Source organism: Rhinolophus sinicus, chromosome 17 (assembly GCF_057876585.1).
Source record: "Rhinolophus sinicus isolate RSI-liver-muscle chromosome 17, RSI-T2T, whole genome shotgun sequence".
NCBI classification, from domain to species: domain Eukaryota; kingdom Metazoa; phylum Chordata; class Mammalia; order Chiroptera; family Rhinolophidae; genus Rhinolophus; species Rhinolophus sinicus.
The window spans coordinates 131798300-131825834 of NC_142517.1; the positions used below are offsets into that span (position 1 = coordinate 131798300).

The 27535-nt window shown below is 35.0% G+C and overlaps 1 protein-coding gene across 3 annotated transcripts in view; it reads left to right on the top strand.

Moving 5' to 3' along the window:
* Positions 1-27535, top strand: part of THSD7B (thrombospondin type 1 domain containing 7B) — an 800685-nt gene that overhangs the window by 109461 nt on the left and 663689 nt on the right. For all 3 annotated transcript variants that reach the window (XM_074335740.2, XM_019752567.3, XM_088793974.1), the window contains exon 2: positions 2553-2725. In XM_074335740.2, the coding sequence (XP_074191841.2) occupies positions 2587-2725 (139 nt within the window). In that variant the 5' untranslated portion in view covers positions 2553-2586. The remainder of the gene's footprint in view (positions 1-2552; positions 2726-27535) is intronic.

Sequence of the window (27535 nt, forward strand, 5' to 3'; positions counted from 1 at the left end):
TTAAAATATCATGGTAAGACGTCCAAAGCATTCGTTGTTGTGTTGCTTCTTACAGCATGTAGATTTGACATTAGAAACATCCCCCTTCTAGTGTGTGTGTGTGTGTGTGTGTGTGAGTGTGTATGTGTGTGTGTGTATGCAAAGATGTCTTGCATAAGGGGGCACAAATCACATGGTAGACAGATGCTAACTTACATGGGAGCTTGTGGTGGGAGCTGAGATTCCAGGGCTTCGAGCTGGAAGGGAGAGCCCCTTCCTAGACAAACCCACCACGGCTCCTTGGCCTTGTACCTGCAGCAGAGTGGGCACCCACAGGTAAAGACATATGTCGTGGCTGTGCTCTATTCCCAACCACTCCTGGAGGTCTCCTGAGGTGCTTCTCAAGCTCCCCCATAGCTCCATCTCTGAATGTGGCACTGTTGCCTCACCTGCGAAGTAGGAGGGAGGGCACAGAGTATGCTTTCTGATGCTAATGTGTATGTTTCTTCATGTGAGCAAAGGGGACACAGCGGCCCCGTGTGTGCCCACAGGCTGGGATGCTGTCAGTGGGGTCTGGGAAAGGTCTCATGGCTGGAAAAATTCAGGGTATACTAACTTAAAAACATTTTTACTTGAGGAGGGGTTATCTTTTTCTGATACACACAGAAATACCATATGAGCTAGCAATAGCCTTAGAATAAAAGAAAATTAATATCCTTAGTGGCCAACCTTTAGCAAAAGCATAGTTGTGGTAAATCATACTCTTGGATGCCTACCGCAAGGAAATGTGGCCAGTTCAGTTCTCTAGGCCAGAGGTTTTTGAATTGTGTCCAGTAAGGTCCCAAAGTTTCCATGAAATATTCCAACCCATCCCTTGGGGACACAGAGTCGAGCAAGAGAGCCCTATTTTATGTCAGCTGGAGCCCTGCTCTTTTATGCTTCTTGATATTGGTATGCAATACAGAAGTTTGAAGAAAAGCTTTTGGTTGCTTCTCCAAGTAGTTTCTTCATCCCTGCATCAAGGCAGGCCCTCTGAGAGCTGTATACTTGAACTTCATTGCTTGGCTCCTTGTAGAATCAGTTTTACTGATTTGTACTTTGTCACTGTGACTGTGGAATGTTCTAGGAGCGCCCCGAGACGCCACCATATACACCTTGCCCTTGTCTCTTTTATTGCTGAACATCATCTGTATTTATGAGGACTCTCGGGGTAAATTCCATCAGTGCTTTTGAGCAGCCCCATAGCTTCTTCAAAAACAATAGTAAAAAAAAAGCAGAATATGTAATTTATTCCTACGTACTTAAAGGCTATAGGAGCTATTTCTTTTCTTTGGTCACTAGGAAGCACACAGTCAGATACTTAGAGGTAATAACTTCTACCCTTGATATCCTTTTATGGTTCATTCATTTTATCCCTTTCTACCTATGTGTCTTGATATAGTTTGCTAACACATCTATTGTGGCAATTTAGTTCAGGTCTCCTTAACTCCAGGTAGAATTTCCTTTTTATCTTTTGGAAACCTCTACCTGGATATGCTGTAGGCACATCAGACTTAATATTATCTGAAGGGAATTATTGTTGGCTTCCTTTTAAAATGTGCCCCTCTTCCTCTTTCTTTGGTAAAAGGATCCCATGGGTCCAGTCATCTAAGTTTGCTGTCTTGCTGTCTTTTTTTATCTTCTCTCTCTCTTACATCCCATCCAAATCCTTTTAATTCAGCCTCAGCACACCTTTCAAATATCTCTTGATTCATCAATACCTACATGGACTAGTTCACTAGATTCCTAACTGGCCTCAATTTCTCTGGTAACACCCACCAGTCATCCATTAGGCACCCTGATGTCAGTTATTTAAAAGTCATTTGCTCTCCTATAATTCTTATTGCTATTTACAGAATGAAGCCCTAATCCCTCACATAGCATTCAAGGCTCTTTACAATTTGCTCCCCAGCCTATGTTCTAAGTCTTATCTCCGTCCCTTCCTCCCTCCACTTTTGTGTCTTTCACAGCATCCACTGGACCACTAGCAGTCCCCAAACACAGAATTCATTCCAGCACCTAGTTCTCTGAAATGTGCTTCCTGGCTCCTTGAAGCCCTTATGTTTCCCTAAACGTCTTCTCAAATATTGTATCAGACTTCTCTTTCTCATTACAGAATTCATGGCCTCCTCCTCAATCTTTCCATCTCACTTTCTTAATAGTACTGTTAGAGCAGTACTTGCCAGATTTTGGACTTTGTTGTGTATGTGTATCTTACTCCCCAAATCATGAGCTCCTCAAGGAGTTTGGTTGACTAGAAGGTGGGAACATGCCAGGTATCTGCCAACCCTGCTTTTAAAAATCAAAGTAAACTGAGTGAGGGACTGGGGCGTTTCTAGAACTGATAATGCCTTCAATGAGTAAGAATTGAAAACATGGCTAATTAACTGCTGATCTGAAAATCTTCATATACATACTTTCTTTATGGTAATGGAAAATTTGTAATGCACTCATGATAAATGTTCTAGCAGTCAAGGTAAGGTTTCATAATTTCTGTACAGAAAAATTTTATCTGACTTTCTTTTTTCTTTTAGGAATAGTCAAGTCAAGAGGCTGAAAATCTGAAGAATGTTTCCAAGGGGTAATCTGGCTGTTACTTGCTGGGTATGGAGGAACATGAGGAAGTTATTTCTATTCCTTTCTCTCTTGCTGTCCCATGCAGCTCATGTGGAAGGCAAAAAGGATAATCAGTTCATCTGGAAACCAGGTAGGAATGCCCTGGCTGTTCCTTTGTCCCATTTTCATTAATGACAAGAAAATTCTTTCCATCCTTGTTCTTTTTTGTGGAGTAGTGAGGAATATCCTGAGAGGAAAAATAGACTCTTCTTCATGATAATAAAGCTTACATTTGATTTTTATTCCTGCATAATTGTCACCTCCATCCGTGATGCTTGTTATCCTTCTGAATTTTCACATTGTTGTCAATTAAAGTTATGATCTCCATAGTTACATCTGCTTCTCCTTTGTCAAATATATCACCACTGTGCAGCACACTTGTAGCAAAAATGACATCTGAATTTAGCTGATAATCCTCAGCTACAAATGCATCGGACCAGTTCTATATGTGTCTTTCTTTTAGAGTACAAGCTAGTTAGCTATTTACTATTGAATGCTTTCTAGTACAGAACCTGAATATCTAGGTTTGGGAGCATGAAAAATTATCCTAACAACTTTGCTCATTAATTATGGTTATAAAGTCATCTTAATGTGTTTTGAAATCCTTAGCTACCCTGTACATAACTATATGAATAAGTTGAATTGAGGTTTGGAGGCTTGCATATAACTTATGTCCTTCTCTAAATACTTCCTTAATTTGGCTGTGGAAAAGAGCTGTTCAATTTAATTTTAAAGGCTAATAATTTATTAACTTAAATTATAAACCCCAGTTATCTTGGCTGTTTGTATCACTGATGTTTTTCATTGCTCTAGATTTTAATTTTCTTAACGTTTCACAATCAGATCATTTAACATATTTATTACTGTTTCAAGAGTCCATTCTTGCAAATACAGATAACTTATATGCTTAATATCTTGGAACTGGAAAATGTGATGTTGTAGAAGATGTATGGTCCTCAAAGAGTTTTCATTTTAGTCTCATCATCTGTGAATTAAATAGACTGCAAATGTATTGTGCCACCATGAAAATATGTATAAGAGATATTTATAATATTTAAATGACTTTGCAAAAATGAAAGTAAATTATGCTTTAAAGTATATTAAGTAAAAAACCCAGTACCATTAGAGATACAGTTTGGAGGAAATTTAATTACATTAAAGTCCCTATAAATTAATTTAATTGTGGGCCCTAATACCACATTAGTGATTTGCACTTTTTAACTCATGGTAGTGTTAGGAAGATTTGGAAATAGTTCTAAAAGTCAATATTGCATTTCTGTGAATGGGGCCATTTTGTTTTAATCGCAAAAGACTAAGTCTAAATAAGCACATTTATATGACTGCACTCCTGTCTAACGTTCTCAAAAAAAGTGCAATTAAAATGGAAAGTAGCAAATCTGAAACACGAATGAGATGTGTTAAGAAAATGGACTTATTTTGAAGCAAATTTTAAAAATAAGTCTGATTTTCTAAAAGTAGGTCAATGGAAAAAGATGGTACAGAGACCCACTCTACAGTGGATAAATACTTAGATAACTGTTAACCTTAAGTTTCAGAGTAAGAGTCCTTCCTATCAGGCACATTGCATCATTCAAAATGAATATCTATGTCACACAATGAATATCACTCAAACTGAATATCACACAATATGAATATCACTCAAATTTTCCCTGGTATTCATTGCTTCTTTTCCTCTTAATATGTTGTAGAAAAATGTAATAATATGTACATATTTCTCATGTGGTTTTACTTCTAAATTACAAATTCATTACTTGTAGTTGACCAGATATTTTAAAAGTAGAAAATATTTGAAATATACAAAATTAAAAGCAAAAGTCTGGGCTGTGTATTTCATTCTCCACTCTTATGTTGCCTTCAAAAATATTCCTTGCTCATGTAAGCACATCTCTATGCATGTTTGTGTATGTAAATCACATAAAATACACACATTATTATTAGCGTTAATTGGGGTTCTGCCAAAAATAAATGGTATATGCATAGTGGATAATTGAAAAGAGTTGAATAAAAGGTTATTTACAACAGTGGGAAAGTGTGAGCAGGGTTTAAGAATAGCTACAAGGAATTGGGGAGTACCCCTGAGCTAGTATTAGTCTTTATGACTTCTGGGCCTGCAGGGGCAAAGAAAGAAAGTTGTTTCTGGAATTTGGAGAGAGAACTTCATGGAGAGAGAACTTCATGGAGAGGATGGCTGACAGATGTTGTGGCCTTTAGAGGGACATAACCAAGCTGTAGTCCAAGTAGGAAGGGGCCCAGGGGAATGAACAACCCTTGTTCTCGCACCTCCTACCAGGGCTCCCATTGGCTGAATCCAACCAGCAGCCACAAGACAAGGGAGCCCATTGCTGTGTCCATACGGACCAGCTTCCTGGGCAGGGAGGCGGAGAATGGCGGAGAATGTGGATCTGAAAATATTCAAATTCATAATACATATATGTGCATATATTCACACACCACTTCATACAGAGTCATGCTCTGTGTTGTTTTTTGCAGTTTGCTTTTTGTCATATAATGGTATCTTACTGAATATTACATATTAGTGCACGTTGATCAATTTTATCTTTTAATGGTTTCATAGTATTCTTTTGTATTTTTATTTAATAATTGATTTAACCAGTGCCGTATTGGTTTATCTTTTCTTTCCCTATTGCTTGGCATTTCAGAGGTTTTGGTATTATATATAATACTGACATGAATGCAACGTTATTTTAAAGGTGAAAATCAATTTGAGGAGTCATGTCCTAGAGCAATTCTGGGTCATCACCTTCAGAAACAAACTCAATATCTTGGAATCTGTTATCTGCTTATGCAAGAGTTTACTCTATTTCATTTGGATTAAACAACAACAGTAAAACTGTACTGCAGTTGAATTAGCTACATTTTTTTGGAGTATGTTATAATATCCAGCAAATCAGGTCCAATGTAATCTGGAATTTGAACAGATTTCCATGGAGACCCAGAGAAATGTACTTTGTTTTAAAAACCTAGAAACAATTCTCTGGGTTTCGATTGTAGTGTCAACCACTTAAGCCCTTTGCTGATGTCTATTGTTTTTCCCCCCTGGAGTCTATAGATTAGATGTTAGTCAACCTTGTCCAAATTAGAGGCATTTCTAAGTGGGTCCTGGTTTTGGATAAACAATGGATTGATGAATACTAAGGGAATGATATAATCTGCTAAGGATTTCTATCCTGAGGGGAGAGACTGGAGAGCTGTAGGCCATAGGATCATTGATCTGGCAAGGCTGTTGAGTGCCAATCATCACTGTGATGAGATCCTCTGATCTATATTTAGTGTCAGGCAATCTGTCATGCCTGCCAAGAAAGAAGGATCATGTCAGCAAGACTATCAGATAAGGAATGATGTTGCTTGTTGTTTTGGGTAAATATAACTATTCATGTCTGCATAGAGAAAAACAAATCATGGTTTCTGAAGTCACAGTAACTAGTGGTCTCTTAAAAAAGTTGTCAGTATTGGTTGTAAAATGTTGCTTCATTCCACTAATACTTGTCGAGTCCTTACTATGTGCCAGATACTATTACAAGCACGTGTGACAAATTGAGAATAAACAGATAAATCTTTGGGCTTCATGAACAGGGTAATAAACATAATCAAGAGGCTAAATAGAGAGTATGTTAGATGGTGATAAGTGCTTAGAAGGAAAGATAAGGCAAGGAGGAGGGATATGCAGTGATAGGTGAGAGATGGAAATTTTAAGTAGGTGGGCTATAGGGTGATTAACTATAGTGGAAGTGAATTTGAGTAGAGACTTGAAGGAAGTGAGAAAGCCAGCTACGTGGATATTGGGGTGAAAAATATTTGAGATGGAAGGAACAATGGCAAAAGGCCCTGAGACAGGAGAATGTGTGTCATGTTTGAGGACCAGAGAGGATGTCAGCATGTTGGCACAGAGTGAACGTGGACAGTAATTGGAAATCTGGTCAGAGGAGTATGGGGTCCAAATTAGGTATGAGTTCAGGGATCAAAACACAATTTTGGCTTTTACTCTAGGGAGATAGAATTTGGAAAGTTTTGAAAAAGTGGTCACATGATTTGACCTTTCTTTTAATGTATTTATTTATTACATTTATTGGGGTGACATTGGTTGGTAAAATTATATAGGTTTCAAGTGTACATTTCCATAATACATCACCATATATTTGACACCCCTTTTCCCTCTTCTATTACCTCACCTCCTCCTTTACCCTCTGGTAACCATTAAACCATTGTTTGTGTCTATGAGTTTTTGTTTCCTTGTCTTGTTCCTTTGAGTTTTATATCCGACATATGAGTAAGTCAAACAGTTCTTGACTTTTCCTGTTTGACTTATTTGCTTAGCATGATAATCTCAAAATTCATCAATGTTGCTGTAAATGGCAGTATTTCGTCTTTCTTATGGCCAAGTAATATTCCATTTTGTATATGTACCACATCTTCTTTATTCAGTTATCTATCGAAGGATACTTTGGTTGTTTCCATGTCTTGGCCACCATGAATAATGCTGCAATGAACATCAGGGTACATATTTTATGAATAAATATTTTCAGTTTTTTTGGGGGTATATCCCCAGGCTAGGAATTGCTGGGTCATATGGTAATTCTATTCTTAATTGTTTGAGGAAACTCCATACTGTTTTTCATAGTGCCCGTACAAATTTACATACCCACCAGCAGAGTGTGAGGGTTCCCTTTTCTCCACAGCCTCTCCAACAGTTGGTATTATTTGTCTTGTTGATGACAGCCATTCTAACTGGTTTGAGGTGATATCTCATGGTGGTTTTGATTTGCATTTCCCTGATAGCTAGTGAAGTTCGGTATTTTTTCATACATCTGTTGGATGTTTTTATGTCTTCTAGAGAGAAGTGTCTTTTCAGATCCTCTGTCCATTTTTTAATTGGATTCTTTGTTCTTTGTTGTTGTTGAGTTTTATTAGTTCCTTATTTATTTTGGATAGTAGACCTTTATCTTCTCCCATTTGGTTGGTTTCTTCTTTGTCTTGTTCATGGTTTCTTTTTCTGTGCAGAAGCTTTTTAGTTTGAAATATTGTCCCATTCATTTATTTTAGCTCTTACTTCCCTTCCCTTTCAAGTCAAATTCATAAAATCCTCTCTGAACCCAAGGTCCATAAGTTTAGTACCTATGTTTTCTTCAATACAGTTTATTGTTTCAGATCTTATGTTTAGGTCTTTGATCCATTTTGAGTTAATTGTGGTATATGGTGACATATAGCAGTCTAGTTTCATTCTTTTGCACATGGCTTTCCAATTATCCCAGCACCATTTATCAAAGAGGCTGTCTTTTCTCTCATGTATGTTTATGGCTCCTTTGTCAAAAATTATCTGCCTGCATATATGTGGGTTTATTTCTGGGTTTTCAATTCTATTCCATTGGTCTATGTGTCTGTTTTTCTGCTAATACCATGCTGTTTTGATTATTGTCACTTTGTAATACAAAATGAAGTCAGGGAGTGTGATACCTCCAGACTTGTTCTTTTTTCTTAGGATGGCTTTGGCTACTAGGGGTCTTTTGTGACCCCATACAAATCATGGGACTTTTTTGTTTTATTTCTTGAAAAAGTGCCATTGGGATTTTGATGGGGATTGCATTAAATCTGTATATTGCTTTGGGTAATATAGCCATTTTTACTATGTTGATTCTTCCAGTTTATGGAACGTCTTTCCATTTCTTTGTGTCTTCTTCAATTTCTATTACTAATGTCTTATAGTTTTTAGTGTATAGTTCCCTCAGATCCTTCGTTAAGTTTATTCATAGGTATTTTATGCTTTTTGTTGCAATTGCAAAAGAAATTTTTTTTTCATTTATTTTACAAAAATTTCATTGTTAGTATATAGAAATGCAATGGTTTTTTGTATGTTGATTTTGTAGCTGGCAACTTTACTGTATTTGTTTATTGTTTCTAATCGGTATTTTTTATATGTGTGCATGTGTAGAGTCTTCAGGGTTTCCTATATAAAGAATCATGTCATATGCAAAAAATGACAATTTAACTTCTTCAATTCCAATTTGGATGTCTTTTATTTCTTTCTCTTGCCTCATTGCTCTGGCTAGGACTTCTAATACTATGAGTATGTTGAATAACAGTGGTGACGGGGCATTTCCCTGTCTTGTTCCTGATTTTAGAGGAAAAGCTTTCAGTTTTTCACCATTAAGTATGGCACAAAAAACCCTCAGCTAATATCATACTTCATGGTTAATGAGATTTTAATAGGATCATTGTGGCCTGTCAGTTGAGAATGGTGGAAGCTGGGAGACCAGTTAGTAGGCTACTGCAGAATAAAGAGGAATGATAATAGCTTGAACTAAGGTAATGACAGTGAAAGTGGTAAGCAGGGGTTGATATTTTGGATATATTTAAGGCTGTGGTTTTCAACATGGGGTAATTTTGCCCTGTAGAGGACATTTGGCGGTACTGGCGTGTGCTATTGAAATCTGTGAGTAGAAGCCAGATATGCTGCTAAACATCCTATGCACAGGACAGCTCCCCACAACAAAGAATTATCAGACCCCCAAATGTGAATAGTGACCAGATTGAGAAACCCTGATTTAAGGTAAAGCCATCATGATTCATTGATATATGGGGAGGGAAGGGGAGACAGAAGGTGATACTGAGGCTTTGCTCTGAGCTACTAGAAAAATGGAATTGTCATTTCATATGAGATGACTGTGAAGAAGCTGGTTTGGAGGGACTATTAGGAACTTGTTATTGGTCTTGTTAATGTTTTGAGCCTGTTCAAAATTAATGCGGAGATGTTGACCAGGAAGTTGGATACGTGATTCTGAATTCAGGAGAAAGGTCTTTGCTAGAGAAATAAATTTGGAAGTCACTAGGAAAGATGTAGAATTTAAATATGTAGCCTTAGAAATGAAGTGGTGGCCTTGAAATTGTGATTCTGTGTAAGTAGAGGATCAGTTTCTAATGTACTGCCTTTGGGCCAAATGACATTTAAATAATTATTGTGGTAAAATACACATAACATTATCTTTACCATTCTAACCATTTTAAAGTATACAGTCCATTGATGGTACATTCATAGTGTGGTGGGAACATCACCACTATCTAGTTCCAGAACATTTTCATCACTCCAAATTACATTTGCAAATGAGATTACAAAAAAGACTAGAAAACAATTTTTGCTATGAATTATAAGGTCTGAAAGAAAAACAAATCTATATTTATTTCTTTGTGAGAGGTTCTTTTAATAGCCTTAAGTCATCCTAAGAGATATACTTGGAAGTATACTAGGGTATACTAAAGTATACTACGAGTATACCAGCAAGATCTAGAACCTTCTATATAGCCAGACCCACATTCAAATCCTGTCTCTAAAGAGGAGAAAGTTATTATATTTAACCTCTCTAAGCTCTATGTATCCATCTGCAAATGAGGATAATATGTACTTCACAGGAGTGTTTTGAAAATTTAGTAAAATAATATATTGAAATAGTGTATAGTGGCTGCTCAATAAATGTTAGTTATTATTTCTGTCATTATATAATAAATTGATGTTTGAAATATTCTTGCTTTTATGTTACACATCTTTTGCACACTTTTTAGACACAAAAAGAGATCAGTTTGACAGCTCTATAGACTTTATTAATAAATGGTTGTAATTTAACTGACTTTTTAGATCTGAAACTTTATTTCTATATGACAGACTCTTAAAAAGTTTTAATTTCATTAGCTTCTTCACAGTGAATAAAAAGGGTGAGAATAATGACCTGTGTTCTGAAAACTAAGTAGATAAGTTGGAATTAATCTTTTTGGGAGAATAAAAAAGAGACTGTGAAAACGACATTAAATTAAGAAAAAAGGATCTGACATAGGTTAATATTTAATTATAGCTTACATTGTAATGTTTTAATTGTTGAAAGTACTTTGAGGAAAAATTTATATATTAAATACATGTATATTTTAAGTTTAGGAATCTTAGAGAAAATAAAATGTTCTTTGGAGAGAACTAATTTTTTGAATATGTGCTAGAAGTCCATGAACTATTTCTCCTGGGAATTGTATTAAATTGAAATCATTTTAATTATTTCTATGGATGTTAATTTATCTTAGAGGCCTGTATATAATAAACTCTCAGTGGCGTTATTTCTGTGATATCAAAAAGGATAGGCATATATGGCATGGGATTCACTGCTAAAAATTCTCATTATTTTTTTCTTAAGAGTTCTTAAGTACTAATTTTATAATGCCTCCAATAAGTCATAAAAAGTCTATATTATTTAATATACATAAAATAAATTACTCTGTGTGGTTTTATTCCCCTCTAAATAATACTATAATGTAGGCTTCCTGAGGCCAGGGAATTTTTTTATTTTATTCACTGATATATTTCACATACCTAAAACATAACTGTGGCATTAAATTTCCTCAGCACATTAAATACTGGTAGAATGAGGGGCGTGTGTGTGTGTGTGTGTGTGTGTGTGTGTGTGTGTGTATTTAGGAGGCTTGAGAAGTGAAGAGACTGAAGATAAAGGAAGTATGATCCCTGTTATTCTAGAACTTGAAATAAATATTCAGGAGAGACTATAAGATAAATGAAAACCAAAGTCAAATTTATAAATCAGAAAATATGAAAATACTTCATCCATATTTCCTTACTGCTTGGTTCCAGCACTGTTTCTGATCTCTGGAAAAGATGTTGAACACTTTCTCTATAAAAAGGTATAGGTACACCGAGTTAGACATTTATTACTCTTGTTGTTATGATGAAATATTGTAGTTGCTTGTTGCCTCCCAGTTTGTTTCCACAGAGACAGCCAGTTTCAGCTCTCTTTACTGTTTATTCTGATGTTCATCTCCATATTTCTAAGTAATATGCTCATTATTGATGTTTGTTGATTTACAAGTATTGGATATTTTTTATCGATTTAACACTGTATGTTGTTATGTTAGCTGAGGATTTATGTATCGTCTCCCTACCACTTACCTTTTTTACCGCCTCTCTTCAAAAATAGTTATATCAAAAATTTAAATCAGTGAGCAGAGCTTATATTATTGTATCTACATAGATATTGTTCTGGTTGAGCCAAGCAAGGTGGTATGCTTCTGCATCCATTCCCCCACCACATCTTTTTGTTTTACACAGAAATTAAAAAAAAAAAAAAAAAAAAATACTTCATCTTTTCTTCTGCTTCATCTTCTTTGAGCCCATTGCTGCTTTCTCCCTGATGCTCCATGCCCATTTTTACTTTTTTTTGAAATACTCAAACACTCGTCCAAACACTGTATCATATTTTTTCTTTGTGAGATCCTTTCACAGGCCCTGTCCTCTTGATTCAATCTGGACTCCTGCACAGTTGTCATGTTTGGAATCTTCATTTTCTCGTCCTGAACCCTATTGCTTTATTTTCTTAAACTGCTAAACTTATTTTCTAGGTTTACTAAAATAGGGTACATTGGAAGTAATTTTTCACATCTGGAAGGGTTTATGTGCTTGTCATATACTTGACTGATAAGCTTGGGTGTGGAGTTCAAGGTTACAAAGGACCTTTCCTTGAGAATTTTGAAGGTTTTGCTCCACTGTATTCCAGACTCCAGTGTTGTTACTAAAAAGTTTTACATTATTCTGATCTCATCTCTCTGTATTGGAAATTACTCTATACTGAACATTATTCTGATCTCATCTCTCTTTCTGGATTCTTCTTTTTATCCATGAAGTTCTGCAATGTTGTGATTACGTACTTTGTGGTGAGTCATTTCTGCTTTATTGTGCTGGATATTAGGATAATATTTCAATGAATATGCACATATCCTACAGTTCTGGTATTGATTTTTTCTATGATTTCCCTCTCCTATTGTCTCTGTTTCTTCTGAAATTCCTTAGAAAGACATTTCACCTTTCTAACTGATCTTCAGTTTTTAGATGTTTTCATATTTTTTCTTTTGTTTGTATTTTTATTCTATTTTCTAACATTTTTATTATCCTTCATCTTCCAACCCTTCCAGTTTGTTTGTGCTGTTCGAGAATGTCCTCTGTGGAGTTGGATTTTGCTGTCTGTTTTCCTGTAGGGATTGAGAAAGAGACAGAGGAAGGGATATGAGGGGTTAATTAATTCCATTTATAGACTTTTAATTATTCTTCATTTCAAGCCACAAGCCTTACTCCTCCCTAGTGTCTCTAGGTTCTGAGCCTTCTCAGAATTCTGCAAGTAAAATTGGCTTTTTCTGTTGCTGTTATCATACTCTTCTAATCTTCAGCTCTCTCTATACAACAGGTTGCTGACTGTTCCTCTATCTGCTCTCCATGTTCCAGAATTTATTGCTGTGTGTTCTCTACCTCTAGCTCTATGTTCTTGATCTTTACTGAGTTGTATCATTTAATGCCTTTGCTGTCATTTTAATGAGGTATAAGGAGGAGTGAAGTTACATACACATGTCATGCTCCCCAAGTTAATGGGAAGTCTTCTCATTTTTCTGTCACTTCTACTATAGGCTATTCTGGAATAGAAGGATGTTGAAACATGTTAGTTTTGTAGTGATTGACTCAGTTATTCTCTTTTAGCATGTGCTACAAAATCTGTCTATAATAGGTTTTGGCCAGGTTAAATGTTTTAAAAAATCTAATGCAAATGCTCATTGGTTCTGTATGACTTGGGTCAGACTGAGCTATTGGATTGGTGATTGATAAGGGAATGACTTCTCCCTAGCAGTAGAAACATCAGGAGAAATTCCTTTATGACCACCTGGAAATATCTTCCTTCAAATTTTTTTTCTTTTATGGCAGAATTTTGATATGTACCTTAAGTTTGAATTATTCCTAACTAGGAAAATATAGAATTCCGTGCAAAGAAATACAAACGTCAAAGATGCAAACAAGTCAGACCCATCAAAGTGGGCTTGAAATAAGAATTAAAGACAATCTCATTACTTCTTAGAGAAAACATAAAAGCTTACTTTATAAACGTCTTCACAATCATGACTTTAGGTACCATAGAGTGCAATCTTGATTGTAACCAAATAAGAAAAAAAAAAATGCAATTTTTTAGTGTATTGATTATGTATTCACTCAATTAATGTAATTATTTTAATATTTCAAAAAAGTTCTCCAAACTTTAGTCATAGATGATATCTGTACTATAGACATTAGTGCCACAGATGATGATATCTGAGACCCAGAGAAATGTTTCAAAAGGTGTACTTTTAACACCACTTATATTTACTACTTTTTTTAATACTGTGCACTGTTAAAGTTTATTTTCTTAGCAAGAATAGGAATATGAATTAACCATCTTATCTTTTTGTGTCTTTTTCTCTTTAGAGTTACTATGGTTACCAAATGGTGGTTAATGTAGGGAATCTGAAATGCTATTAGCCCCTTACATTGATCATTTTCACCCCAGAAGAGGAAAATAATAAGCTATTATGGAAATAGGTAGTTTTATCACCCAATGATGGATTTCATTTATGGATATACTTTACTACAAAAGTAATATAAGAAATGGTAAGAATAACATATGGATATGGGTTTTGTTGTGTATATACTTTTCCTCAGGGTTAATAATTTTTTAATTGAATACAGCTGCTCAAAGATTTTTGTTGCTAAGTATACGCAGTGTGTTGATATGTGGCTGCATTTAAATTTTTTTTTTTGAAAATCATTTGGGGATAATGACTTAGCTATATTTTTAGAGAGCCTGTAAACAATAAAGATGCTGATATTACATGCTAGGCAGGGTGATGGAGTGGTTCAGAGCATAGACACCAAGTCAGACGGTCTGCCTGTTATATGAAGCTGTGTGTGACCTCAGCTTTATGCCTTTGCTTTCTCATCTGTTAAATGGGAATACATGAGAACATCTATGTAATACATATAGTTTGTATTCTATAGTACATCTTCAAAGTACATTTTCGGTACTCAAAGTAAATATTACATGATCAAAGTCCTATTAAATACTCAATTAATGTTACTTTTTTGTTATAAAGTAGATGGCACTTTAAGAGACTTATTCCCTGTGCTTCCCTCCTTCTGACACATAGAATATAATTTTGTGTGGATATATAAACTTGCATGTATAATAAATGTCATTGCTCTGAAAAGGTCATTTAATATTATGTTTCTTCACTTTAAATTTATTATCTAAAATAAGTATTTTTAAAATTTCCATTTAATTGCTTATCTCTAGTGGCATTTCTTCAAGCACCTTAGCTGCTTCAATATTGGACCTCTAATATTTTCCCTTGACATTTCCATTTATAATACTCTGCATTATTGTTTTCAAAGCAGGGGCTGTGGAATTCTATCCAAAGCAATGGCCATGCAGAATGCAGTCTCAAAACTTTCTTAAGAGATAAGAACGTGTGGCCTGTTTGGCCAAATGTGGCTCTGAACTTAGATGGGTTCATATGATTGACTCTCCCATCTTTAGACGTGACATGAGAAAAAGCAATGATGCAAGTGACATCTTTATATTTGGTAATAAGTTCCAAAATATTATATTTTAATACTTTTATTTGTCTTACATTGTCCTCACAACAGCCTGGGGTGTTGTAGGCTGGGTAAGGATCTCAATTTATCCTATAAAGGAAGAAACTGAGTTTGACTAGCATAGATATTAAGTGATGGAACCCAGGGCCCTTTCACTACTTGAATTTTCATTGTGCAAAGGTCTTTGGTCTTCCGCTTTAGAATCTTTGAATTTTAAACTGCGTATGATGTTGCCATTATCAGTAGAGAGACTCATGTACCAAAAATATTACCATCTCTTTTGTGTTTCTTCAGATTTCATGTTAATTGGTTATCATTTTGGTGGTTGATGATCCAAATAAACAAATGTTTTATGTCAATGGAGGCTTCTCTTTACAGCATTCTATGCTGTTCTATTAGTAATTATTAGCATGCAAGATAGATTATTTATAACAAAGTTATTGAAATATAATTTGTATACCAAAAACTTACCTATTTAAAGTTTATGTTTTAATTATTTTTACTACATTTACCAAGTTGTGCAACCCTCACTGCAGTCTAACTTTACAGTTAATCCTCATTTCCTCCCCTGCCCTAGCCAACCATCGATTTAGTTTCTGTCTCTATAGATTTGCCTTTTCTGGATTCTGAATATTTCATATAAATGGAGTCATACATGATGTGTTTTTTTTTTTTTTTTTTTTTTTTTTTGACTGGCTTCTTTCACTTAGCATATTGTTTTTGAACTTCACTTATAGCATATGTCAAAATTTCATTCCTTTGTATTATTGAATAATACAGTATTCTATTTTACTGATACAGATTTTTTTTAATCCATTCATAAATTGATGGGCATTTGGGTTGTTTCCACTTTTTTTGGCTACTGTGGGTAATGCTACTATAAATGTACATATGTACATCGTGGCATGGACATATATTTTCATTTTTCTTGGGAGTGGGATTGCTGGATTGTATGGCAAATAAGTGCTTAATTATTTTTAGAAATTATAAACTATTTTCCAAAGTGACAATACCTTTTATGTTCCTACAAGCAATGAGAATTCCTGTTTTCCATATTCTTGCTAACAGTTGTTATTGTCTATATTTTTTATTAAATTCGTTTTAGTGGATGTGAAATAGTATCTCATTGTGGTTTTGATTTGCATTTCACTAATGACTAATGATGTCTTTTCATGAATTTATTAAGCATTTGCATATTTTCTTTGGTGAAGTGCGTATTCAAATCCTTTTTGAATTTTTAAGTTGGTTTTACCTTCTTTTTATCGAGTCTCACGAGTTCTTTTTATGTTGAGGGTACAAGTCTTACTAGACACGAGATTTGCAATTGTTTTCTTCCAGTCTGTGGCTTGCCTTTTCAGTTTTTAATGTGTTCTTGTAGTATAAGACTTTTGAATTTTGAAGTCCAATTAATCAATATTTTTCACTTATCGATTGTACTTTTGTTCCTGTAGCGCAGAAATCTTTGCCTTATTCGAGTTCTCAGAGATTTTCTCCCATATTTTCTTCTAAAATTTTTATAATTTTAGCTCTTACATTTAGGTCTGTGATACACTTTAAACTAGTTTTTCTTTTCTTTTTTTTTGTATGGTGTGGGCAAGGCTCTAAATTCATTATTCATTGTGGATATCAAATTATACCAGCATCATTTGTTGAAAGGACTATACTTTTCTCATTGAGTTGCCTTGGTATCTTTGTGAAAAGCAACTAAACATAAATATAAGGGTTTATTTGTGGACTTTGAACTCTGTTCCATTGATCTATATGTCTGTCCTTGTGTCAATTCTACACTGTTTTGATAATGAGGCTTATCTTGATAACTGTATAATCAATTTTGAAATTGAGAGGTGAAAGACCTTCAACTTTGTTCTTTTAAAATATTGCCTTTGCAATTCTGAGTTTTTTGAATTTCCATTTCCATTTTAGGATCAGACTGTCAATTTCTACATGAAAACCTACTGAAATTTTGATAGGGATAATGCTGAATCTATAGATCACTTTAGAAAGAATTGTCAGCTTAACAATATTGAATCTTCCAATCCAGAAACATAGAATATCTATGTCCTTTTTTCCCCTGTAATATTTTGTAATTTTCAGTGTGCACGACTTTTGTTAAGTTTATTCATAAGTATTATCCATTTTCAATGGAGTTGTTCTCTTAATTTCATTTTAAGATTATTCACTGGTAGTACAAAGTAATACAATTGATTTTTTATAGAGATGTGGTATCTTGCCATGATTAGTTAGTAAGCTTACTATTCAGTGATTGAGCTACTCCTTGATTTAAAATTAATGATACTAGGGAGCTATGTAGAATTTTCTGGACTTGCTATATATTAAATATAGGAGAAAAAGTTGCTTCCAGTACTTCCTGCTTAGCTGAGGCTTGTAGTGTGTTAGAACTCACTTGGGATGTAATAGTGGGGTACTGAGCCCGTTAATGATCGCTGCCCCTCTCTCATCCAGGAGTTCTCTCCTAGTGCCTTATCATGTCAATAATCTCTTTTTGCAGCGAACAAATCAGTAGAACAAAATATCCTTTCAAGTGCCAGTGAACCATATTAAGAAAAATACCCTCAGTTAAATAAATAGGCTAGCAGAACCTGGTCAATGTCTTTTAACTTATATTGTTGAGAATACCAGATTTGAATGGAAAAGAGCTATTGTTATTCTGTTTCTTAAAACTGTTTCAAGATCAATCCTGAAGTCTCTGTCTGGTGCTCTATACTTCTAACCTCTTGTGAGTTAAACGTTTTATTTTTGTTTTAATATTTATCAATATTGTGTATTGTTATATACTTCAACTACTGTTGATCAATCAACTATATAGCATAAAGATGTTGCATTCTTAAATGTGATTTTAAAACTGTATTTTGACACTGTAATTTTTCTTCTGGGAACACATGCCCAATTGTCCAATTTTATTTGATAAGTCTATTGGGAAATGTATTTAAATTAACATAAATTGGTTTTGTATAAAAACATGCCTATAGTTTCCAGTGAAGCACAGCTACATTTACTGTCTAGAAATGTGTGTGTGTGTGTGGGGGGAATAAAAAGTTCAAAAAAATAACAAGTAAGTGAGACTCTTGTTCATTGCATTTCAGTGGATTTATGTTACTGTTGTAAATGGGGTTCCTAAAATTGCTGGTGGGGAGATTGGAGGATTATGAATAACTAGACATTCATGTTTTTGATACTTCCCAGCATTTATATTAAGTTTAGAGAATCAGGAGTATTGTAAATTGGTATTAAGATTCAATCACTGAATAATTTAAACAAAGTATGAATTCTGTAGTTGAACATGTTGGTAATATACTGGTAGGTACTTAGCTGGCAGCTTTGGTAGTGCAGTTTCTTGCACAAAACATGTCTTCTATTGGTAGTCATGAAAAATCACTTTTCAATTTAGAACTTAATAAAAACTTTCCTGATTCTAACACTAAGCTCTACTCCCTGTGCGATTAGTGGTTTCATTTCTTTCCCAGCAGTTGGGTAATGATTATGGCTCCAGATGCAGTGAGAGTGATAAAGAGATTGATTAATTTCACTTGAAAGGGCATATGCTCAAAGAGAATCCATTACGAACACCACGAATGAAGATCTGACATCTTTGCAGCCTGGAGGTGTGCCCTTACTTGGTGTCCCATTGATGCTGAGAATAGGATCTCTACACCAATGGGATTTCTATCCACATGGTCTATCCAATACTGGGTCTTGCACAGAACCTAGTATACGTACATGTGTGTGAGTATGTCTGTTCTTGCTGCTTTTCTGTCTTTGTAATAAGCTACTTATGACAGTTAAAAAGGTTCCTTTGACTCTTTTACCCTAGGGATGCCTTTGAGCTGTATGTTATTATTGATCTATAGAATCAAGGTTGCCTCCGAATAAGGGCTTAATTTAGATCACACCACACACACACACACACACACACACACACACACACACACACACTACAATGAAACCTCACTATATTTTAGTGTGGAAAATATTTTGAATATTAAAGCAGTGTGACCATAGAGGAAAACATTTTATTACATTTTATAAAAAATAAAAAAAAGGATCTGTTTATTTAATGCTTTATCAGCTTATGTTTATTTGACACTTCATAGTTCCAAGGACACTGTTTTATCATAAATATATCTCTTCTGTACCACTCTCTTTCATTTTCATTCATTCTGTAACTTTTTAAATAAATACTTTTGACAATTTAAAACTGATTGAACCATTTAACAATTTAAGAGAAAAATAAAACATTAAAAATGGTGGGCTAAACTTTTGATGAAAGGTAAGAATACAAGATTTTAGCATGGATCTTGAACTTAGTGAGTTTTGTTTCTGCATCTATAAATGAGTAGGTGTGTGTTCCTGAATAAACAAAACACACGTATCCTCCTTTGGAAAATGTCTCTTCTATATACATCTCTATCATAAAGCATGAGGTAAGAGAATGATATATATTCCTGATGCTACTTAGAAAACTGTCGTAACTTTTACTCAGTGCTTCTGTAAACCTGTAAAGTGTTCTCCTTCCTTGGATCTTCTGCTTGTTTTAATAGAGAAGTTTGGATCTGAAATGTCTTGGATTCTTTTTCTTACCTTTATGCTTGAATGTTCTGTTCGTGCAGCAAATAGTCCTAGGGCATTACTGTGTGCCAGGTGCTGTGCTGCGAGAGCTAGGAAGTGGAGCAAGACACAGCTCCTGTTTGAAGTAGGGAGCAGCCATTTACTGAATCTCAACGAGTAGATCATGGCCCTCAAAAGGCCCATTCTGAAAGAACGCCCGGAAGGATTTCCCTCTAAGTTTTATTGATGCAAAAAGCTAAAGCTCTAGAATTTTGTCTGAGAAAGCCCAAGTGCTTCCTGATCATGAAATTCTGAAGTAGACAATAAGGTCGGTCAAGGATGGTCACTGGAAATAACTGAAAGGGAACGTTTGAGGAGAATTTCATGGATTTTTAAACACCGCTCAGCACTTAGGTTAAATTTTTTTTTAATTATTGGGGAAGTCACTGTAGCTCTTTTAAGTCCTTCTGATATTTGGAAGACATTTATTAGGGTGATCTTTGACAATGAGAGATTGCCCCAAGGAGTTAAAATTGTAACAACCAAGAAAGTAACTGTGTTCTCACCAGGGTTTATACAAATCAAGGATGCTTAAAAAAATGTTTTTGAAAAACATTTTGCATTCAATATTAAAGCCAGTGATGCATTAAAAAGTAGGCTTTACCATCTCTTATTCCATCTTTGTTAGGTTCTCTGATATGTTTGCCTATGATTGATTTTGAAATTGGTGAGCCAGCCTTCAGAGCAGGAGAATGATTTAATTATTACAGAACCCGTAGCCCAAAATCAGATTTGAAGGTATGTTGAAACAATGTTCAGAATGAATTAGTGAACAGATGTAGAGTATTTGTCTCTGATATCTGATACCCACGTGCTAACCTGAAAGTAATGTATTTCCCTTTAGGTCTTTAAATACACATAAAAGTGTTGAATTTAGTGGTGCCTTTTAATTTGGGATGAGTTCACGTAAGTCTCACAGTGGAAATTCTGGGACTGAATGATAAATAGTCCAGAGCTTAGACAATACAGGAGAGGACAAATGCAGGACATACTGAATTTATTAGGGAGCACCTTTTAGGATGATTAGCATAGCAGTCTGAACACCGATGTCAGTCCTAACACAACAGATCAGCTAATGCACAACTTATTGTTTAGTAGTTTCAATGGCGACTGAGATTGTTTGGATCGTTAGGAAGTGTGTATTTAAGGCAACATTGTCATAGAATTTTAGAGATGGAAGGGACCTTGAAATTATTAAACCTGGCCTTCTCAATATCAGGCGAGGGCCAGGAAGACAGGTTGGAGCAACAGAGACAGAACTGGACGTGGGCACTCTGAGTCCATCTTCCTTTCCCTAGTTCACACTCTTCTCCTGCAGGGATCTGTGATGGAGGGGACCACAGCCCAGCTATGAGGGAGCAGACGGTGGACTTTAGTGATATACATTCCACTTCAGATAGTCTAAATAGTAGGAGGTCATTAAAAATGGGACTAAAATCAGTGAATTCAAATGAGTGTTCTCAGTCAGGAGAAAAGACAGATGAAAACATACAGAAGAGATGTCCAGAATGACATGCCAGAAGGTTGGATTTCTCTCCCATCATTAGACAAAGGAGAAGCACCTGAGAGACTGGACCAGAGTTGGCAGCTCTGGAAACTACTAAAGAGAAGTAACCACTTCAAAATATATACTTGGGAACAAACTTCATTTTAAAATCAATGCCAAGAGTGGCCATCATTGTAATTTAATCCACCACAGAGGCATTTTGCAGTTGCATGAAAATGGTGTGTGGCTGAACATTGTTCTTATCAGTGTGTGAGTTTGGGCCTGTTGTGCATCTTCCCCATGTCTCCGCATTCTCCTTAGCACGATAGCCTGCCCTTCATTTACTTGGTAAACGCTTATGTGGCATTTATTAGGGCCCCTACCATATTCTGTAAAGTAGAGTTATTGATATCTACTCCAGGAAGCTTTTTCAAAATATGAGATCGTATAATGTACTAAAACACTTAGCACAGTGCTTGGTATACACTAAAGGCTCCATAAGAGATAAAACTGAGCTGGTATGGAACTGTTGGCATAGGAAGACCAAGTTGGCACCTGGCTGAGGCTTTGCTGCAGTGGTCATTTCTGGCCTGGCCAGGACACTCGGGGTGGGGCCGCTGGTGCTGAAGCAATGACGGTGCATCCCAGTTGAGGAGACATAGTGAGTGGTTTGGAGACCTCCAGGAACCTTCAGTGACTGGTTCTGGGGTCTCACTGGGAGGTAACTTTGGAAGAAATCAAATAATTTGGAAATGGGAGTCAAAGAAAGCTGAGAGGAAAAAGGAAATTCTTGCTTCCAGCAAATGTATGTTCCATTTGATATAATTTTTTTTCATTCATCTGAAAACTTCTTCAGTGTATTTGGTCTGGGGATTTCTTAGATTCATACAGTGCTGGAGCTGGCACTGCCTCCCAGTTTGCAACTAAGAAAATTGAATCTGTGGGAGAAGTGAGTCTTTGATTGACTCCTTGGCCTTCATCTTCACATTTATCCATCTATCACATCATAGCAGCCATAGGAACTTTGTAGAGAAGTCTTATTTTCCAATTCCAAGTGGGTTGCCTACAGCAGTGCAGGAAATCATTGGTTGAGGTAAAAGCAAAACTCACCTTTCCAGATAAATACCCAGAATTGCTGGGTCATATGGTAGCTCTACTTATAATTTCTTGGGGAAATACTGTTTTCCATAGTGGCTGCGCCAGTTTACATTCCCAGCAACAGAGCAGCAGCATTCCCTTTACTCCACATCCTCAAAAACACTTTTTATTTGTTGATTTATCGACAATAGCTATTCTGACAGGTATGAGACAATAAGTTATTGTGGTTTTGATGTGTATTTCCCTGAGATTAGTGGTGTTGAGTATATTTCATATGTCTATCAGCCATCTGTATGTCCTCTTTGGAGAAATGTCTATTCATGTCCTTTGCCCATTTTTCAAAATCAGATTGTTTGTTTTTTTTAATGTTGAGCTATATGAGTTTTTTATATATTTTTGGATATTAATTCTTTATTGGGAATATAATTTGAAAATATCTGCTCCCATTCAGTAGGTTGTCTTTTTGTTTTTTGGATGGTTTCCTTTGCAGTGTGAAAACTTTTTAGTTCTAAGTAGTCCCATTTATTTATTTTTGCTTTTGTAGTCTTTGCCCTGGGAGACATATTAAAAAATATATATTGCAGAGACCAAAGTCAAAGAGTTTATTGCCTATTTTTCTCCTAGGAATTTTATGGTTTCAGGTCTTACATTTAAATCTCTAATTCATTTTGAGTTTATTTTTATACATGGTGTAAGAAAGTGGTCTTCTTTGAATGTTTGGTAAAAATACAGACTTTTGTTTGTTGGGAGTTTTTTGATTACCGATACAATTTTGTTAGTAATCAATATGTTCAGATTTTCTTTCTTTCTGATTCAGTCTTGGAAGATTGTATGTCTGTAGAAATTATCTATTTCTTCCAGGTTGTTCAATTTTTTGGTATATAATTGTTCCTAGCAGTTTCTTATACTTTGTATTTCTGTGGTGTTGGTTGTCACTTCTCTTTCGTTTCTGATTTAATTTGGGCCCTCTCTCTTTTTTTCTTGTTGGGTCTGGCTAAAGGTTTATCAATTCTGTTTATCTTTTCAAAGAACCAGCTCTTGACTTCCTGATCTTTTTCCTATTGTTTTTTTCAAGACCTTATTTCATTTAATTCCTTTTTGGTCTTATTTCCTTTCAGCTACTCAATTTGGGCTTTATTTAGTCTTCTCTTTCTAGTTCCTTTAGGTGCAAGCTTAGATTGTTTATTTGAGATGTAAACACTAATTCAAAAAGATATGGACCCCTATGTTCTTTGCACCATTATTTACAGTAGCCAAGATATAGAAGCAACCTAAGTGTCTTTTGATAGATGTATGGACAAAGAAGATGCTATACATGTATACAAAGGAATATTACTCAGCCATAAAAAGGAATGAAATCTTGACATTTGGGACAACATGGATGGACCTCGAGGTTATTATGCTAAGTGAAATAAGTCAGATAGACAAAGAAAAATACCATGATTTCACTTATAGGTGGAATCTGGAAAAAAAGTAAATGAACAAACAAAACAGAAGGAAACTCATAGATACAGAAAGCAAATTGATGGTCACCACATGGGAGGGAGGTTGCGGGGCTGGGTGAAAAAGGTGAAAGGAATTAAGAAGTACAGATTGCCAGTTACAAAAATTGTCACAGGAATGTGAGTACAGCACAGGGAATACAGCCACTAATATTGTGATAACTATGCATGGTGTCTGATGAGTACTACATTTATCAGGATGATCACTTTGTAAGGTATGTAGATGTCTAATCACTATATCGTATACCTGAAGCTAATATAGTATCGTATGTCAACTGTAATTGAAAAATAAATTTAAAAAAACCAAATAGCTTTCCAAGATAAGTGGTTGAGGGCAGTTATCATCATCTTATTTTAGTAGTGAAACTTTACAAAACTTACCGCTATCTTCATTTCTTTAATTGGCTGTCAGATATTTGCAAATTGTTTTCCATGGTACTTACTACATTCTAGACTCTAAGGATACAATGGTGATTTCCTTTTCTCCACTCAGGGAGTTTACCATCTAGCTGGTGATATCGCACATAAATAGGCAATTGCAAAAAGAAAAGCTAACAGAGATATATCAAAAGCATTATGGAATACCAAGATTATATGAGAAATATTGCTTTGAACATTGAAAAACTGTTGTAATAGTCTCTATACCTGGTTCCATGCTAAGTGCTTTGTATGAATTAATAGCTACGTGTATAGTTGTCCTCCCTAATCATGACAGTACTTATTCTCTTTACCAATCTTAGTTAGAATGTTCCGGTATTAATCTAATATTGTATATCAGGAATAATGAATCACTTTTGGTTCTTGGCAGATACACCAATGATAACCAATTTGAGACAAATTCATCATAACATTGAGACAAATTATCATTATGGATAATCTAAAATTGAGTGAGCATGTAGTCTAGTGCAAAGACAGAACAGCAGTGAAAGTTAGATGGAAGAGGCTATCTGGGGCTAGCATCGAAGCTTCTTATTTTGGGGACAGGAGGGAGGCATGTAGGTGGCTCTGAAGGTTGAATGCCAGTGGGAGATACAGCTACGAGCAGAATCAAGCTATGGAAGTTTACTTGCGTGGACAGACCTGGAAATGTAGTCTGAGGTTCTCACTTAATTGCTGGTGAATTAAGTGTCAACATTCGAGCATATTTAACTTGGTCTTACCTCACCTTCCTCCTCTGATTTACTTTTTGTGATGACCCCTTTTGTCATTTTCTTTCCATTTCTTAATTGAGGTCTCTAAAAATATTCTTTATTTTCTCTTTTATCCTATTTGTTGCTGTTGTGAATTTTCAGGGGAATCTGAGGTTGAGGGTAAACTCTTAGTATTCTATAAAACCTTATTAGAGTCTCCTTATTTTAAATTACCTAGTTTTCCAAAGTGTGTTCTGAATATTGGTTAGAAAGAAAAAGAATGTGTGTGTGTGTGTGTGTGTGTGTGTGTGTGTGTGTGTGTATATATATATATATATATATATATATATATAGAGAGAGAGAGAGAGAGAGAGAGAGAGAGAGAGGTAGAAGGAGAGGGAGGTGTGTGGTAGCGAAGGGAGGTGTGTGGTAGCGAAAGCACACACATTGATTTTCTTGTACTTGTAAGGTGTTTTCTAGAACAAAAGGAGGATTTATTTGAAGGGGGAGGTCACATAAAAGAAACCTGAGCTATTTTGGGATCATCATACAGCCATTATGGAAAATATGGTGGTTCCTCAAAAAACTGAAAATAGCACTACCATATGATCCATCAATCTCACTTCTGGGTATTTATCTAAAGGAAAGGAGATCACTGTCCCAAAGAAATATCTGTACCCCCATGTTTATTGCAGTATCATTTACAATAGCCAAGACATAGAAACAACTTAAGTTTCTGTCGACAGATGAATAAAGAAAATTTAACACACACACACACACACACACACACACACACAGGAATACTATTCAGTCATAAAAAGAAGGAAATCTTGACACTTGCAATAACATGAATGGACCTTGAGGGCATTATGCTAAGTGAAAGTCAAACAGAGAATGACAGATACTGTATGATCTCACTTATCTGTGGAACGAAAAATCAGAACTTTTCTAGGTAAGAAATGTTAAAAAGATTTTCGTATTTTTTTTTTATTATAAATGAACACAAAAAGAAGCATGGTATAGAATTAAGCAGTGTTCAAAGTTTATTCACTGAATCAGTAACAAGAGTGGAAATATTAATTATTTTTAAAATTTTACGTTAAAATTTAAACTTTTTGTTTTCAAGTCTGTATAAGTGGACACATTTCAATCCATTAATTATTCACCTGTATTGGATCAAAGAAATGTTTGATAACTAAGAGAAAAATACAAAACAAAACAAGAAAATGGCAAAATTATAAATAAAGACCATGGGATAACTGTAATTCATTTTATGTCTAAATAACTAAAACTGCTATTATCTTCATGACTTTTATACCTAGAAGTAATTGACAATTTAGTTTCATAAACTGTTTTATCAATTTACTGTGGTAGTGAATGTTTATTTTTTAAAAATAATGAGAATTTTTATTTTGTTTAAGTGAAATTGAAGTAATAATTATGGTCTCAAATACTGAAAAAGTGTCTTTTTCCTCCTTCTCTTGAAAAGACAACTGCTGTATTTCATTGTCCTGCAAAGATTTTAGTTTGCAAGGTTGTGTTTTTCCTTCTCAAGTTGAAAAATAAATGTCACCAACGTTAAGCAGCAGGATTTCTCCTTTGGTGCAATATTTTAGGTGATAGGGATGACACTAATAGTAGAGGAAATTTGACATAGGTTATATCTGATGAAAAGACATTTATCTGAAGTTTTTATATTTGCATAAAATACAGTATCTTAAAGTTCTCAAAATTGAGTGATTCAGTTTTCATTTAATCTTTTCAGGGAATTTATTTGATAACTTTGATTTAAACCACTTCATGTTTTTTAATAGTTTTAATTTTTGTTTGTTTGAGAAATGTTGAGTATGGCTGCCAAAATTTGCTTCTGAGGCTCATTAAAAAAATCTCTAGAGCTACGTAAGATACTGTTCATGCACAAAATTAATAGTACATGAGAACAATCTTATAAAAGTTCCAACAAAATGTACTAGAAATAATAGCAACAATTATATTTATGTTCATTGATCAGTTATTACATCCCTGATTGCTTATGCATGCTTCATTTCACTGAATCTTCAAAATATCACGTGAGATTATTGTCTCCATATTACATCTGAGGAAAGTGATTCACATCGTGAGGTGAGTAGCAGAGCTAGAGTTTGAACTAGGATATTCTTAATAATAAACTGGTGCTCCTAAACCAGTGCTTTTCAAAATGGAGCACTGAGCCTCCAGGCAGGGGCCATCGTGAACCTTAAAAGCTCATTTGGAGGAGAAAACCTCCTCTGGGAGCCCTGAGTCTGTATGTCATCCACGTGTGTCCATCATACCTGCTTATTGAATGGACAGGTATAGGAGAACATAACTGGGATGAATGGTATCACACCTTAGTTACCGTGTTTCCCTGAAAATAAGACCTAGCCGGACAATCAGCTCTAATGTGTCTTTTGGAGCAAAAATTAATTTAAGACCCGGTCTTATTTTACTATAAGACTGAATCTTACATACTATACTGTACTATAGTATACTATAATACGGAGTGTGGTATAATATAATATAATTAATATAATAAGTATAGTATAATATAATATCGGGTCTTATA